At 37.6% G+C, this 16,329-nt stretch overlaps 1 protein-coding gene across 1 annotated transcript in view; it reads left to right on the forward strand.

Annotated features, from left to right (window-relative positions):
• Positions 1 to 16,329, forward strand: part of PKHD1 (PKHD1 ciliary IPT domain containing fibrocystin/polyductin) — a 443,829-nt gene that overhangs the window by 407,726 nt on the left and 19,774 nt on the right. The window contains exons 61-64 of the mRNA XM_078054411.1: positions 516 to 651; positions 1,584 to 1,671; positions 8,610 to 8,717; positions 14,658 to 14,816. Of these exons, the coding sequence (XP_077910537.1) occupies positions 516 to 651; positions 1,584 to 1,671; positions 8,610 to 8,717; positions 14,658 to 14,816 (491 nt within the window). The remainder of the gene's footprint in view (positions 1 to 515; positions 652 to 1,583; positions 1,672 to 8,609; positions 8,718 to 14,657; positions 14,817 to 16,329) is intronic.

Consider the following 16,329-nt stretch of genomic DNA (forward strand, 5'->3'; position numbering starts at 1 on the left):
CTATGTAAAACAGTGTTGTTGCCGGAGCTTGCTGTCAGTCTCTTCCAATTCTTTTCAGTGACATCATCTTAGTACCACGGAATCAGCCATTGTCAAAGTCTTTATACCGTAAAAATTGGAAAACACCACAAATCAGAACCTTTTGGGGGAGAGCTGACTTACGAGCAGACTAGTGAACATATCTATCTGTACCTTCTAAATATTTTAGTCTGATTAGGCATTCTTGGGGCTGATATTAATGAACAGTGATAAAAATCTAAGTTCATAATTTGTGCTTCTTTCCACCCCTCCCACACACCCAGTCCATCCATTTCCAATGCTAAGCAAACGTAAAAAATAAACATTTAATGATTCTTTGGCTATAAGGTCATATTTTCTATATACTGCATTATGAGATTTCTAGAAACAACAGCAAATGCAAATATTTTCACTGGTAATAATGCATTTTAGAAATCGTTCCTGCCATGATATCTGTAACCTTATGGATGTATTCTGTTTTTGTCAACACGTGCCAGAAATACAAGCAGTTTTAAAACCGGGGACTTGATATATATTCGGCCCTACGCTCTCTCGGTCCTGGTCCAGCCTTCAGACGGAGAAGTGGGAAAAGAACTTAGAGTACAACCACGGCTCGTTTTTCTGGATAAGCAGGTAACTGGTTCATGGGGAACAGTCTCTCTTTAGAGCTGGGAGTGTGTCGTGTCCGGCACACGTCACGCATTTACCGAGTGGCCCCCGTGTGCTGTCGGCACGGACTTTGTCGTCTGCCTTCCACCTCACAGCTGGCTTCCTTCCACTTTCTGTGAGTGCCCAGAATTTGATCAAGAGTAAAAATAAAAGCCTGATGCTTTTCCTCCCCAAGCAAATCCTTGAAGCAGGTCTCTCGTATCTTCTGGAAATCTGGCCTTCCCAAAGAAGTCATTTCATATGCTAATGAAAGAATGTCTGCTATCACATCTGCATTACAGTTTTATGTTATTGTAAATGATTTCTCTTATATGTGGTTAAGTAAATCATCAACAAAGGCGTCTGTGCTTAATTCTGATTTTAGTGTCCGTGCCCTCTGATTCTATTTTATCTTTTCTATATTTACTCAAGTCACGGGGGGAAGGAAGAGAAATATGGTAGTTAAATCAGCTTTCTACTCTTTATTGTAGAAATGCACCCCTGACATGTTTGCATGGGGAGGAAGCCTGTGAGATTGAGGTCCACACTTGGAAACCTGTCCCTTTGGGGGTCATCTGGCACTCAGTCAGCTGAGTCCTGCTTCTTTCTCTCAGTCTTGCCTTCCTTGTTAATCTTCAACACGTACTGCCACTCTCCTCTTCTGTAAACTTAGCTTTCCTTTCTCTTCTTCACCGACCTGCCCCAACTTCTCCTGCAATAATCTCCACTCTCTTTTCTTGATAAGCTTATTTTGATATATTCTTAACACAAGAAAGAAAATATTCATCACTTTCCTTCCTTTGCCTGTCTCTACTGAGTTGTGATTTTGTCTGAATTCTTTTCTGTTTTAGATAACTTCACAAAATTCTCTTCTCAATCCAACTCCCCCCCTCACCCTGTTTTTTTTCTATTTCTAGAATCGGAGAATAGAGTCCTTGGGGCCCCCCTCAGAGCCTTGGGCCATTTCTGTTTCCCTGGAAGGGACATCGGATTCAGTGCTGAAAGGTAGGTACCTGTGACATTCAGACACCTGTTACTACTACATCTGCAAGAAAATGTTTGCAGCCATTAGAATTCATAGCAAGGTCGGTAATACTCAGCATCTTGGGTAATTTGGAAGAAATCTCCTTTATCCCCAGTCTACAGTGCCATATTTGTAAAAAGCAAGATTAGACTGGCAGTAAATACTTAAGGAGCCACCTCCTCTTCTCCCCTTGCATGATGGAGGAGCATTTTTGTCATAACCATATCCTCAATATGTCGTAAGAAAAAGGGCGTGTCCTCCAAGACAAATGATTCTGGTACAGTATCATGGACTGGCCCAGGGAGCAAGTCGCAGATATGATGTGGTTCCTTTTTTTTTTTTTTTAAGATTTATTTATTTATTTGAGAGAGAGATTGAGCAGGAATGCGAGGGGAGAGGCAGTGGGAGAAGGAGAGAGAATCCAAGCCGACTCCCTGCTGAGTGCAGAGCCCACACAGGGCTTGATCTCAGGACCCTGAGAATCGAAATGAAAAGTCGGGTGATTAACCAATTGAGCCACCCAGGTGCCCCTATGATGTGGTTTCTCTGGGGAAATAGAAACACTTTCAGCGTTATGAAGAAAAAATACAATGGCAAATGCAATGGCAAATGCAAAGCACCTGGTCCAGAGCAGGCCCTCAGAGTTTACTTTCCCCTCTCCACCTTTCTTTGTCCTCTGTTGCCTTCCTGTTCAGTCCTAGTACCACTGCTAGCTTCATTTACTTTCCCTGAAGTTGTGCATATAAAAATAAAAAAAACATTGTATTCTTTGCTTCTATGAGTTTGACTATTTTAGATACTATGTGTAAGTGGAATAATACAGTATTTGTCCTTCTGTGACTGGCTTATTTCACTTAGCATCATGTCCTTAAGATTCACCTATGTTGTTGCATATTTTTGAATTTTCTTTAAGACTGAATAGTATGCCATTGTATGCATATATTGCATTTTTTAAATCCATTCATCTGTTGATGAACATTTAGATTTTTTCCATATCTTAGCTAGTATGAATAGCACTGCAATGAACATGGGGGTTTGGATACCTCTTTGAGATCTTGATTTCAATTCTTTTGGATAAATACCCAGAAGTGGGCTTGCTGGATCATATGGTAATTCTATTTCTATTTTTGTGTGGGAACTCCATACTGTTTCCCATAGTGGCTGCACCATTTTGCATTCCCATCAACAGTGTATAAGAATTCCAGTTTCTCCACATCTTCACCAACACTTTCTTTCTTTTTTTTTAAATAATAGCCATCCTAATAGGTGTGAGATTGTATTTCATTGTGGTTTTGGTCTGCATTTCCATGATGATTAGTGATTTTGTACATCTTTTCATATACTATAGTTGTTGGCCATTAGTAGGTCTTCTTTGGAGACATGTCTATTTGAGTCTTTAGCCTATTTTTTAAAATCAGGTTGTTAGCTTTTTTTATCCTATTGAGATGTAGGAGTTTCTTACATATTTTAGAAATTAACACCTTATGAGATATATAGCTTGCAAATATTTTCTCCCATTCTGTAAGTTGCCTTTTCACTCTGTTGATTGTTTGCTTTGCTGCCCAGAAGCTTTTTAGTTTGATGTAATCCTTCTTGTCTAATTTTGCTTAACATGTCCATAGTCACCCAAAGCAACCTACAGATTCAGTACAATCGCTATCAAAATCCTAATAGCATTTCTTACAGAAATAGAGAAAACAATTCTAAAATTTATGTGGAACCACAGAAGATCCTGAAAAGCCAAAGCAATCTTGAAAAAGAGAAACAAAACTGAAAGCATCACACTTTGTGGTTTCAAAGTATATTACAAAACTATAAAAATTAAAACAGTATGGTACTGGCCTAAAGATAAATGCATAGACCAACTGAACGAACGAAGAGCCTAGAAATAAATCCACACATATATGGCCAACTGATATTCAACAAGGGAGCCAAGAATACACGATGGGGAAAGGATAGACTCTTCAACAAATAGTGTTGGGGAACTAGATATCCACATGGAAAAGAGTGAAATTGGAGCATTATTTTACACCTTACAGAAAAAGTAACTCAAAATGGATCAAAATCTGAAACATAAGACCTGAAACTATAAAACCCCTAGAAGAAAAGACAGCTTCATGACATTGGTCTTGGCAATGATTTTATCATTGACATCAAATGACATCAATGACATCCCAAACACACAGGCAACAGTGAGAAGCAAAATAAAAGGTGAATTGATAACTCTTTTAAAACATCAGCTTATCAGATTTCTATGTACTTCATGAATTGGTTAGGACATTTCTGTTGGTTTTGGGTTATCTGTAATCTTTTTTTCTAAACTTGTAAATGTCTCATCTACCAGTTCAAAATATCAGCCTATCTATAAAATAGCTGGTTTCCAAGAATAAGCCATGACTTTACTGTTATTTCTTGCTCTACCCTGGCTATGAGCCTAAGCTCCTTCACATGGATTCTGTAAAATACATGAAATGCCAAAATGTATAAGAATAAGTCCATTGTAGAAATACTAAATCTTGCCATTCCTGCTAGTTGCATTTATTTTTTGGCCTAAACTATTACTATCATCTGGTATATAATGCCTGTTTCTCCTGAGGATATTGTCCTTTTGTTCTTTGTTACATGTCTTAAAAAAAGGAAAGATATAAAATTCTTATGATAAAGTTTCCACATTAGTGAATTATCACTCAACATAGTTTTTAATGAATTAATCCTAGAATTTTTTTACATCACTTTTATTTAGCTTATACATTTTGTTTTCCTGTAAAGCTATCCCTCATCAATTCCAGAAAACAGAATTAGTCCCTTTTGAAAATGTTCTTGAAGAGGCAATTGACATTTCATGATTAAATATTTCATAGGTTCAAAACCCTTACTGTTTCAGGCTTTTCTCATTCTCTTCCTTTCTTGTTAGAGCTATAAATTTGCCTGCTATCTCTTTTTAAGTTGCCTTTCAACTATTTTGGCCTATAAATTCCCTACCCTATATATTTACTTATATCAAGAAACTAAATCTTTTCAGCCTGTGCACAAAAATGGTTTTCCCAAACTTCCGTAGTCTTGTTATTCTCCTGAGCTCCCTGTCCACTTTCTGTTTGTACGATCCAATTTTAAAGGCCCAGTAATGCTGCTTATTCTGTGAGACTCACCTCATAGACTCCATGTTTTCCATTCTTCCACTCATAACAATGTATATTTTACTCACTTTGGTGAAAGTACCATCCATATTGCTGACTCCTATTTTTGCTCTTCTTGGTCATTTCTTTACCAAAGTAGTTAAGTCTGAAACTCCTTAGGTTTAAAATCCCAAGGAAAGAGAACAGCCCAAAATGATGGGGATGTGCAAATTTGCAGAAAACAAGCCACATCATTAAGAAAGTAAGATAATTAAGCAAAGCTATCCAAGGTTGGCCAGTGAAAATTAAACATTCAAAATTCTATTAAGAGGTAGTTTTAAACTGCCTGTTTTGATGATGTCATCCTGTCCATTCTTCAATGCCATTTAGCTATTGCTCGCATTTTGATATGAGATTCATAAGATAGAACAGTAATAAGTTTACCTTCTGACCTTAAGACAACAGTGTCAAAAATATCAATTTTCAGCTTTTTGTCATGTTTTAGTAATGTGTACATCAACTACCCTCACCTGCGTACTGAAGCTCACCTACCCCCATCCTCTATTCCATATTATACCCATATTCCATATCATACCCATATTCCATACCTTATCCATACTCCAAACCTTACACATACTCATACCTATCTTTGTCCTTTCAGGCTGCTATAACAGAGCACCATAGATGGAGTGGCTTATAAACAAAGAAATTTATTTCTCTCAGTTCTGGAGAATAGGAAGTCCCAGATCAAGGTGATGGCAAATTTGGCCTGTGGTGAAGGCAGGCTTCCTGATTCATAGATGGCCATCTTCTAGCTATGTCCTCACATGGCAACACGGGCAAGAGAGCTTTCTGGAGTTTCTTTTAAGGGCTTCATAACTAATCACTCCACAAAGGCCCCACCTCCAAATCCCAGCACACTGGAGATTAAGTTTCCACATTTGAATTTTGGAGGGACACAAACATTCAGTCCAAAGCAATACCTTTACCCATACTCTATAACTTACCCATATCCAGGACCTTATTCATACTCCATGCCTTAACCATACTTCGTATCCTTAATCATACTCCATACCTTGCCCATATTCCCTTTTTAAAAAATATTGTGGTAAATTACATACAACATAAACTTGCTGTCATAAACATTTTTACATGTACAGTTCAGTTACATATATTCCTCACCTTACTCATACTTCATACATTTACCCATACTTTGTACCTTACTCATACTCTATACCTTACTCATACTTCACAACTCACCATTCTTCATATATTATCCATACTCACCAGCTTACCGATACTCTCTGTTTCACTCATCCTCCATACCTTCTTCTGGACCATACCTTACTCAGACTCCATGCTTCACTTTGCCCCAGTCCTGACACCCTCCCCCAATCCTTCATTGTTTTTCTTTCAGTTATTCCAAATATATCATCATTGACTAGCTTAGAATCATATTGTGACCATGCAAAATGAATGAAACTGTTTGCTATTTTATTCAATTAACCATGTCACACTCAGCCAGCTGACTCATCTGGATTAGTATTGTCACCACTGTCTTCCTTGGAAGATTTACTGAGGAAGGATGAGAAATGGGCTGAAGTTGTTTCTATGCACACATTTTGTTGCGTGTGTCATGAAGTAGGGAAAAAATCTTGCGGAGTTTTGTATTTTTAGAATGCCCACATCACCAGAACACCCTTCTCATATGAGCGAAAGAATCTCTTGAAGCCATCATGAAATACTTCTCTTTAACTACAGAAAGAGTGGAACCAAAACAATTTGGGATGGATGACCTAGCTTATTCTAAGGATTTCCTGGAGAAAAACAATAACAACAAAACCATATCTGTATGTCTAGTCTAAACCTTTTATTCTTGTCTCAGTAGATCCTCCTCAGTAAATAAGGAGGTTATAATTAATTAACAAAAAAAGTGAATTTATATACTGGAACATAATTATTTAAGGGTCCTATAGATGCTTTCATATTTAATTATAGATCCTGGTTGTAGGAAAAATATGTTCTTGATATTAAAAAAAAAGTCTCAACATCAATGATATACCAGTTTGCTAATATTGCTAGGGATGAGAGGGATAGTTGTGGGGGAGAATTGGGGCAGAGAGGTATTTTGCAAACCATATGCCCCACAGAAACACATTCAGGTAGCACTCTCTGCTAAGTCATGTAGTCAATTTCAATCTTGCTTCAAGCCCAGCACCCCATCTCATCCCAAGTTCCCCCAGCCAGTACATTGCTTATACCAGCTTGATCAAGGAGCCTGTTGATGGCATTAGTATATTTTACAATTACCATTCCAGAGATATGATGAACCCTGGAGTAATGTACTGTACTTGGCAGCAACTGCCTCAGCTTTTGGGCACATATGCTTCAAATCTGAGAATATCATAGATATATATGGGAATCTTTGTAGAGATCTCTGAGGCAAGCTGGTATTTAACACAAAAGCAAACCCATTTGGAGCTAAAACACTTTCCATTAGGCAGTTTGGCGGCTGTTCTACGAGCCAGACTCACTGTGCTCGACGGACACATTTCGATTAAATGCTGCTTTGTATTCCTCCAAAGATGGGAACAATAAGGACGTTTGTCAAAGGAAAAACTGCAGCAAATGATTTCATGTTGAACATCTGTACTCTGCAGTTCATTGTTTGCAAGAGTTTATTGACCATAATTTTGATGCATATAGGTTTTAAAGAGTATAAACTGCATTTATCTTGGGTGCCTATCATTTATTTGAGTCTTGGCTTATTTATTTCCATTTTTCTGGGCATTTTATTTATTTTGGGATGCTGAAGAGATGAAGGAAAAGATGTTTTTGAAAAAGAACTTATAGTTAGCTCTGCAAAATTGATGAGGAAAGACAGTGTTTCCACAAAAAGGATTAAGCAATTGAATTGAAAAATGTAACACTAAGCATATTATATCTTTATGATACCTTTCAGCCTTAAAGATCTCAAACCAATTTATAAACTTTAAGACCACTCTCCCAACTCATTGTCCACCATATCAATCATCATGACATTTCCAGAGTGAACTGTAGCAGCTGTTAATTAGCAAAGTAATTTGAGGGTAGTGGAGTCAGAAGACTAATTACTGGCATTGTGAATGTGATCCTGAGTTAAGTTGCCTTCTTTCACTTTAAAAATGGATGACCTAGTTTTAGAAGATGTAAACTTTCTTTCTTTCTTTTTTTTTTTTGCATTTTATTCATGGAAACTATAGCCCAGGCAACCCAAGTTGCTAAATCAGGGTAGCCTTTATCAGTCATGATTTGACGCATTGCTGTTGCCCTGCTCTCTTGGCCTAACTCTGCCACCACATAAACTACAGACTTATTGAAAAAAGAGAGGCAGAGCCTAGAAACTGGCCACCTATAAGATAATAGACTTTCTTGACAGACATTTAATAACAAAATAGTCAACATATAGTAGTGGTTAAGAATGTCAACTTGGAAATCAGGCAGATGTGGTTATAACCCCTACACCGAGTAATTTCACCTTTCATAAGGTTATCTATTTCCTGTTGTGTAGTTTATTTAAAATGATGTCTAGAAGGCACAGCATCTGGCATAGCACACTTTCAATTACTGTTATTATTATTCTTTCTTGGATTATTTGGTTCCAAGATTTATCTAAGAAAAGCCTGATGGATTTTGTAATCTGTTCATTAAATCTTTTTTTTTTTCCCATTAGTGTCCAATTGCCTCTTTACAGAGAAGACTTGAAGAAACTGCTCTTTAGTAGGTAACTAACATTTACGTTTTGTCTCTGTGTTTGTTTATAGGATGTACTCAGGCAGAAAGTCAAGATGGTTACGTGAGCTTCTCCAACTTGGCAGTTTTGATCTCTGGGTCAAATTGGCACTTTCTTTTTACTGTCACTTCCCCTCCAGGTAATATCAGCAGAGTGTGTTTTTACTATCTGTTTCTTAAAAAAAAAAAAAAAAAAAAATAGCTCCTTCTCCTTTGTAATGGGAATAGCTCCTATCATGAATAGGAAGTCATCACAGTTTAGAGAAAAAAATTACCTGGTTATATCATTAAGGTATGAGAAGCAAGAACACATGTAGAAATTAAGCCTCTGGAGAATTCTGGTAAGCAAGAATCCAGATGTACATTTTCTTCTAGTTGTTAAAATTTACTTTGAATGCTTTTAATTATTATTATTATTTATTCGTTCTCTGACATGTGGTGGCATTTGGTTGGATATTAACTAGAACATTTTAATTGATAAGAAAGAGAGTCATGGGATATTGAGTAGTAGGAAATTTTACCTTTCTGTTCTGCCCTCCTCACCCACTGCCTCCCCCCAACTCCATAACTTACAACCATACCCATTCAAAATCCTGGTATTTTAGAAGTACAGGTATAAGGTATATATAAATTGCTTATATGCTCCAGTTCTTCTTGACAAAACCTTGAAAAAAGGTCTTCTCCCTTCTGAAACGTTCTCCACAACTTTTGCTTTATTAGAGGGTAATACCACTCAATAAGCTTGAAGTAGATAACATGTTAATTGAACTTCAAATGAACCTACGCAAAAGACTCTTCTCCCATTTCCATGAAGGGTAGAGCCAAGTCTCCTACAGAAGAATGGTGAGAATGGAGTTTTTTGGTTTTTGCTTTTTGGTTTTTTTTGAGAGTGTAGTTTTTGACATCCTCTTTTTAAAATATTGGGCTCTCATAGAGACACAGAATAATCCACTGGAAAAAGAGAAAAAGATTTAACTCTTGCATTCATTATTGTGATTTACCAGAAAAAAAATTCCTTAGCTAAGAGAGCCTTTAAAAGAATTCCAAAAATGCTAACACCACATTTGAATTAAAAAAGTAGATATTTATAACCACTTATTAATTTGGGGCAGGAAATTAGTCTGACACTAAAGCCACGCAGCTGTGGAAAGCAGTTAAGTGCACAGGCGTGATAATGCAACGTTTTATAAAATACGTTCGAATAATCATTACTGGAGTTAAACCAGATAGTTGATGGAAATGGCCAGGGAAATCCCATGTTTTGATGTGAGATATCCGAAGCCTGACAACAAATGTTTAATTAAGGCCACAGATTAGTTAGCCTCATGAAACTTGAATTCAAACTGTCATAGTATACTTCTCAAAAAGCAGAAACTGTGGCTCTTAGGAAAACATATAATGAGGATTCGTCAACAAGTTCTTTAACTCACTAGTGAGGGTACCAGGAAGACGGCAAAGCTGGTTTAAAGAGCATTTGAGGTTACCGTAATTAAAAGATCAGCGTTACAAAAAAGAGTATTTGAGAGATACGGATCACATAGCCAGCTGAAATACGTTTGCCACATTGGATATAGGGCAATAAAGCTGCAACCTTTGAGGTTACGTGTGTACAATTACCATTTGCATCTGTACTGGAGAAAAATCATTTGCAGCTTACCAATCTTCTGCAAATTACCAAGACTAGGCCTAATCAATATTAAATATATATATATACTTTTATATATATTTTATATATATTATATTTATATTTTATTATATATTATATATTATAATAAATATATTATATAATATAAATATATATATAAAACTATGCTCCAGAGAATTTGATAAACCTTGCATGGGCCTATTTGAAAAGGCTCTGGTATGGCATCGATCAGTTCTGTAATCACTTTTCTCCTTTAATTCCAAGTCCTGGACAATTTTTTCTGCACAAAGGGAATACCTTCTGAGGTCAAGTATATTATTATTAATTTTAGTTTTGCAGGGCAGATATCCTTTAAATACCTATGAAAGTGTCTTTATATAGGACAGATCTGTGGAGATACATGTTCAGTGTTCTGGACCATGGGATTCCCAAGTATATATTTTGAAAAGCACTACATGCAGAGTTGGATATTTTGTCCCAGATTTGTCCGATTATTTATTTATTTATTTATTTAAAATTTTTTTTTTTAAAGATTTTATTTATTTGACAGAGAGAGACACAGCAAGAGAGAGAACACAAGCAGGGGGAGTGGGAGAAGAAGAAGCAGGCTTCCCACAGAGCAGGGAGCCCGATGCGGGGCTCGATCCCAGGACCCCGGGATCATGACCTGAGCCGAAGGCAGGCGCTTAACGACTGAGCCACCCAGGCGCCCCATCCGATTATTTAAAGGAACTTTGTCCTTTAATTTCCTCAGTGGTTAACCAAGACTAACTAAATACTTCATCAAGGTTATTTTAAGGAATAAGTTTTACAGCCAGATGTAAAACGTGGTGTAGACAAAAACTTCTCAATGACAATTTATGATTTTGAGCCAGCCTTCGTGTTCACATTTACTAGATTACTACTTTATTTTAGGTTTCACTATAACTTGCGAAACAGGCTAGCTGAGGAATTATCTTGAAAAGTTTTCTTCAGCATTTTTCCTTCAATTATTCTTCATAATTTTCAAAACCACCTCTAGGAGGTGAGGCTCTGTCAGAATGAGATTTACGGAGTCTAAATTAGAAGAGAACAGATGGAAGATAGAAAGAAGACAAATATCTTGAGAGAAGAACAATATTTTAGAAGTATAGACATTGAGGAACTGAGAAATTAACTAGGTCTGACCAGATGTGTATGGGACCTTCACAAGTCTTTCTAATATGTTGACTAATCCAGCTCACTTGTTCATTTTGGAACATCCTGAGACACCACCAAGAGAGAAGGGTTTCCGTGTGTTTATTCTACTGACTTCCCAGCCAGGCTTTCCCCCTTCTTTATCATTCCTGTGACCTGGCTGTGGGAGAGAGATGGTCAGAGAACTGACCATTCCTTGGATCCATGCAGTTCATAGGGGGTTCTCAAGGGCTGCCAGGCTGAAAAGAGACTGAGGGAGCCAGGGCTACTCCTGGCCCCCAAATCCAGATAAACTCTGTTGTCCTTGCTATTTCTATGCCTGGGATACTCTTCCTCCTGAAATTCACATGACTCATTCATCCTTCCACTCAGATTTCTTCCCAAATGTCTCCTCCTCAGAGAGGCCTTTTCTGCATCACTCAGTCTACCATTCCCAGCCCTGCTCCATCGTCAGTCACTCTCTGTCTGCCAACCTCACTTTGGTCTTCATGGCACTTACTGCCACATGGCATCAGGGTATCAGTGTATTTGTCTCTGGGCTCTGTCCCCTCCCCCCACCTTAGAACCTAAGTTCCAAAAGGGACAGGAATTCTGCTGAGTTCAGCACTGTATCTTCAGAGTGTAGAAAAACCTGGCACATCATAGCACAACTATTTCTTTACGACAAGTGAGGATATTGAGATGATGTCTAAGACTGCAGTTTTGTATGTTCTTCTGCTAAAAATATTTGAAAGCTGGTGGTCTCTACCCTTAGACCCAGGTACTTCTCTGGGCTTCTAAACCAGTTTCACTGACTTCAGCCCCTCTGCCATTATTTGTGTTCGAAACACTTCCATGGCCTGATCATCTGTATCCCACTTGGTTCATGCCACTTCCCAGCTCAGAATTCTTCCTTCTATGACACCTCATTGCCTTCAGGATATAGTCAAGGGGCTTTTGGCTGACATTTACTGTGACCAAAGTTTATCTCAAATGCTTTCCAGCATTAATTCCCAATATTTTTCAGCCTTAATTTCCTAAGCAATTGCTTTTCTCTCCTTTCTGCCTTTATTTGCTTAGCCTCCAAAGCCCCACTTAGATATGCTCTCTTCTGGGATGCTTTCCCTGACCATATTGATGGGAAATATCCTTCCAGAGCAATGGATTTGCATTATTCTGTTTGTGTCACATTCTGATTTGTATTACAAATGTTTGTAAATATATCTCATTTTATCTACTAGCTTGTAAATATCTTCAGAATGAGAACAGTGACTTATCCAGTTAGCAAAGTAAACAATCACCGAGCAATCATTGGAAAATGGATAAAAGAATGAGGAATTTTGTTTTACTTCATCAAATCCCCAGTAAAATCCATTCCCCCATCTCTGGGCTAGATTTATCTTATTCAGATGCTCATAAAAAGCAACTAATTAATAACAAGCCAAGTATGTCTCAAGTATAAGATGTACACACAGGAGAACCATTTCTAGCTAATTTTATTATAGTAGCTTTGGGATCGAGTCAGCCAGGAGTCAAGAGACTGAAAACCTGACTGTAACTTTCAATCAAATTATCAGATTCAGCCCAAGGAAAGCACAGCAAAGAAAAGCATGATGTTTCCTTGAGTAGAGAAAATAAAAACTCTGTTTTTGTCTGCATTATTCAGATGAAAACCGAGGTTTGGTGTGGGTTGGTTTGTTTTGGATGTGCTACTTAAAAATCACTGGCTATCACTAATTCATGTTCATAGGCAAGCTTTTTTTTTAACTTTTCATTTTTGTATTGGGGTGTAATTGACATATGATTAACTATACATACTTAAAACATATGGTTTCATAAATTTTGATGAAAATATACTCCCATGAAACCATCCCCACAATTAAGATAATGAACATATCTGTCACCCTCAAAATTGTAGGTAAATTTAAAATTTTTTTATTTAAAAAATAACATACAATAAACTTTATTTTTGTATGTGTTTTTATGGATTCAAATATATTAACAGATTCATGTAATTACCACCACAATCAGGATATAGAACATTTCCAAAAAATCTCCCTTATTCTGTTCCTCTGTCCTCACACCCTCCCCTGCACTACCATTAATCCCTGACTATCACTTATCTGTTCTTTATCTCTATTAATTTTGTCTTTTCTACCATGTCATATAAATGGAATCATAAAGTGTGTACCCTTTAGAGATGGACTTCTCTCACTTAGCATAATGCCTTTTATGGTCATCCCAGTTGTTACTTTCTTACTAATAGTCTGATTCTTTCCTTCCTCCCTTCCTCCCTCCCTCTCTCCTTTCTTTCTTTCTTTCTTTCTTTCTTTTTTTCTTTCCTTCCTGCCTGCCTGCCTTCTTTCCTTTATTCCTTCCTCTCTCACTCCCCCCCTTTTTTTTATTCCTTCTTCTTTCTCTTTTTCTTCACCTCTTTTTTGGCTGAGTAGTATTCCATTGTCTGGATAAACCATCGTTTATTCATTCCCATGTTGAAGAACATTTGGGTTCTTTGCTGGTTTGGAGGATTACAGACAGAGGTGCTATAAACATTTATGTACCAATTTTTATGAGTATAAACAAGTTTTTATTTTTTTGGATTTTGTGTGCTTTATTCCAAAAATAACATTGAAGTGAGGAAGTGAGAATGAAATTCTTCAGTCTATTAAAGGCTTTGAGATGAATTCTTAGAAAGATGCAGTCTCTAAAGGAACTTGCCCATTTTGCCCCATCATCGTGACCAAAGTGGCTCTATCTCTTCGTCACTGCTGTACTCCCAGTTTTCCAGATAACAGAATTCTCATGGACATTAGAAAATTCTCTTGGCCCTGTGGTAGTAGTCCCTGTTCCCCTGTTTTGATATGTTACATGCCATTTTTTGAATAGGAGACATATGTCAGAACAAGTAGTTTCACACATTCTGGGGCTGAGAGCATTTCTGTTCTAATTAGTGGGACATGAGAGTGAAATTGAAATTTTGCATTGGTGGAAAAGGTAAGTCTGAGAAGGAAAGGGGAGAATTGGAAGAATGCTCCATCGGTAACGGACAGAATTGGAAAGAACAATTGTATGTTATTGTTGGAATTGGATTCTTGTAGTTCTTCAGAAGCACAAATCTTGGATTTATTATTAGTTCATTTAATCACTTAATTTAATAAATATTTATTGAACCTACTAAGTGGGAGGTGTTGTTGTAAACATACCTCTTCCACAATATTTTTGTTATATCAGCATCTTTATACCCTATTAACATGTTATTATTGGGGCTTTTTTTTAACAGGGGCCAATTTTACAGCTCGGTCAAGGTCATTCACTGTCCTACCTGCAGCTAGGTCCGAGAAGTCAACCATCATCTTGGCTGCTTCCCTGTGCTCAGTGGCCTCATGGCTGGCTCTGTTCTATCTGGTGTGCTGTTGGCTAAAGAAAAGCAAAAGCAGAAGTATGTAGATTTTTGTTTTTGGAATGAAAATATCGGTGGGGAAATGTCATCATGTATAATATACTAACATTTCTTTTTCTTCCCCCAAAGAGAAATTTTTATGAAACTGCAACATATTAAACCACATGGAACCAAATTATTCAGTTCATACAGTAGAGATGAAGATTGCCTAACCTTAAATAATCATAGTGATAATAATGAGAGCACGTATTTATTGAATATTTACTATGGGCCAGGTTCTAAGTACTTTACATACATGGATTTATTTAATCTTCATAACAACCCTATGACGTAGGGTCTGTGTTATGGAAGTAGAGCATGAGGCACAGAAAGCTTAACTTGCCCAAGGCCACACAATCAGGGAAAAGCCAGGCAGTTTGGCTCCAGATCCTACTCTCTGAAACATTATGTTCCACTGCCCAGGTAATCTTCCAGAAAGTAAGTTTAAGGAAGAGGGGCAAGGGAATCAGAAGAGGGAAGAGAATTTTTGGTGTTTTTTTTTTTTTTCTTTCTTAGGAGCACAGAAACTATATTCTTAGACATTTTCCCGGAAGCAGATCATTTCTTTTAGGCTGGAGACATGGAGCATCACGGAGGGAAAGAAGTTCTGGAAAAGAGCCTTCTTTCTATCTTTCTATTCTGCTCTTAGAGTGAAGGAGATAGAGTGGCAGGCCAGGTACTGAGAGGTCCCTGACTCCACCACATCAAATGAGCGGACAAAACACTTGTGAGATTAGGAGATGCTAGGAAACCAAAGTGATAAGCAAGTGTGGGTGCAAAAGAGGTGAGGCAAAGAGAAAAGGTCAAAATAAAGAAAGGAAAGAGGAAGAAGCATGGCGCCACTGCTGGAAGACTCACGGTGCTTGGGTTTCTGAGAGATGCTGGGGGAGGGAAGCTCCAGGAGACGCACTCTTTATTTTGAACCAAGCATCAGTGTGATATCCCTCCCTCTCTCCCTGTCCTGCTGGGGCTGGGCAAACTGCAAGGAAACTCAAGGGTACCTTGACTTTCTCAAGAAAAATGGGATCTCATCCTGGGTTGTTGCCTGTGATTTGTGGAATGTAGGTTTTGGTCTTTGTTTTTACATCTAAAGTTGTGTGTGTGTGTGTGTGTGTGTGTGTGTGTGTGTGTGTTGCTTTTTGGCTTGAAAACAAAGACCTTTCATGATTTTTAATTTCATGCAATTCTGTGACATATCCTATTTAATTCTCATCCTCCATTTTACAGCTAAGCCTACCAGCAATGGAGGGACCTCCCACTAAGCTCTGCTCACCCCATCTCTTCCCTTCTGTTCCCCAGCGATAGAGGAAGCTTCTTCCTACAGTTACTAGCATATCATTACCTTGGTAACCTCTTTTTTGCTTTTTCAACTTTTCAGTATCTGTGGACACATTTCCCTGTATTAAATTCACATATTTTCCTGAGTGGATGCAGACTCCTAACTTTCTTTACAAAAATGAAAAGAGATCATGGAAGCACTGTATGAAAAAAAAAAAAGGTACAGGGACGCCTG

This window comes from Halichoerus grypus, chromosome 9, assembly GCF_964656455.1.
Source record: "Halichoerus grypus chromosome 9, mHalGry1.hap1.1, whole genome shotgun sequence".
Taxonomy (NCBI): Eukaryota; Metazoa; Chordata; class Mammalia; order Carnivora; family Phocidae; genus Halichoerus; species Halichoerus grypus.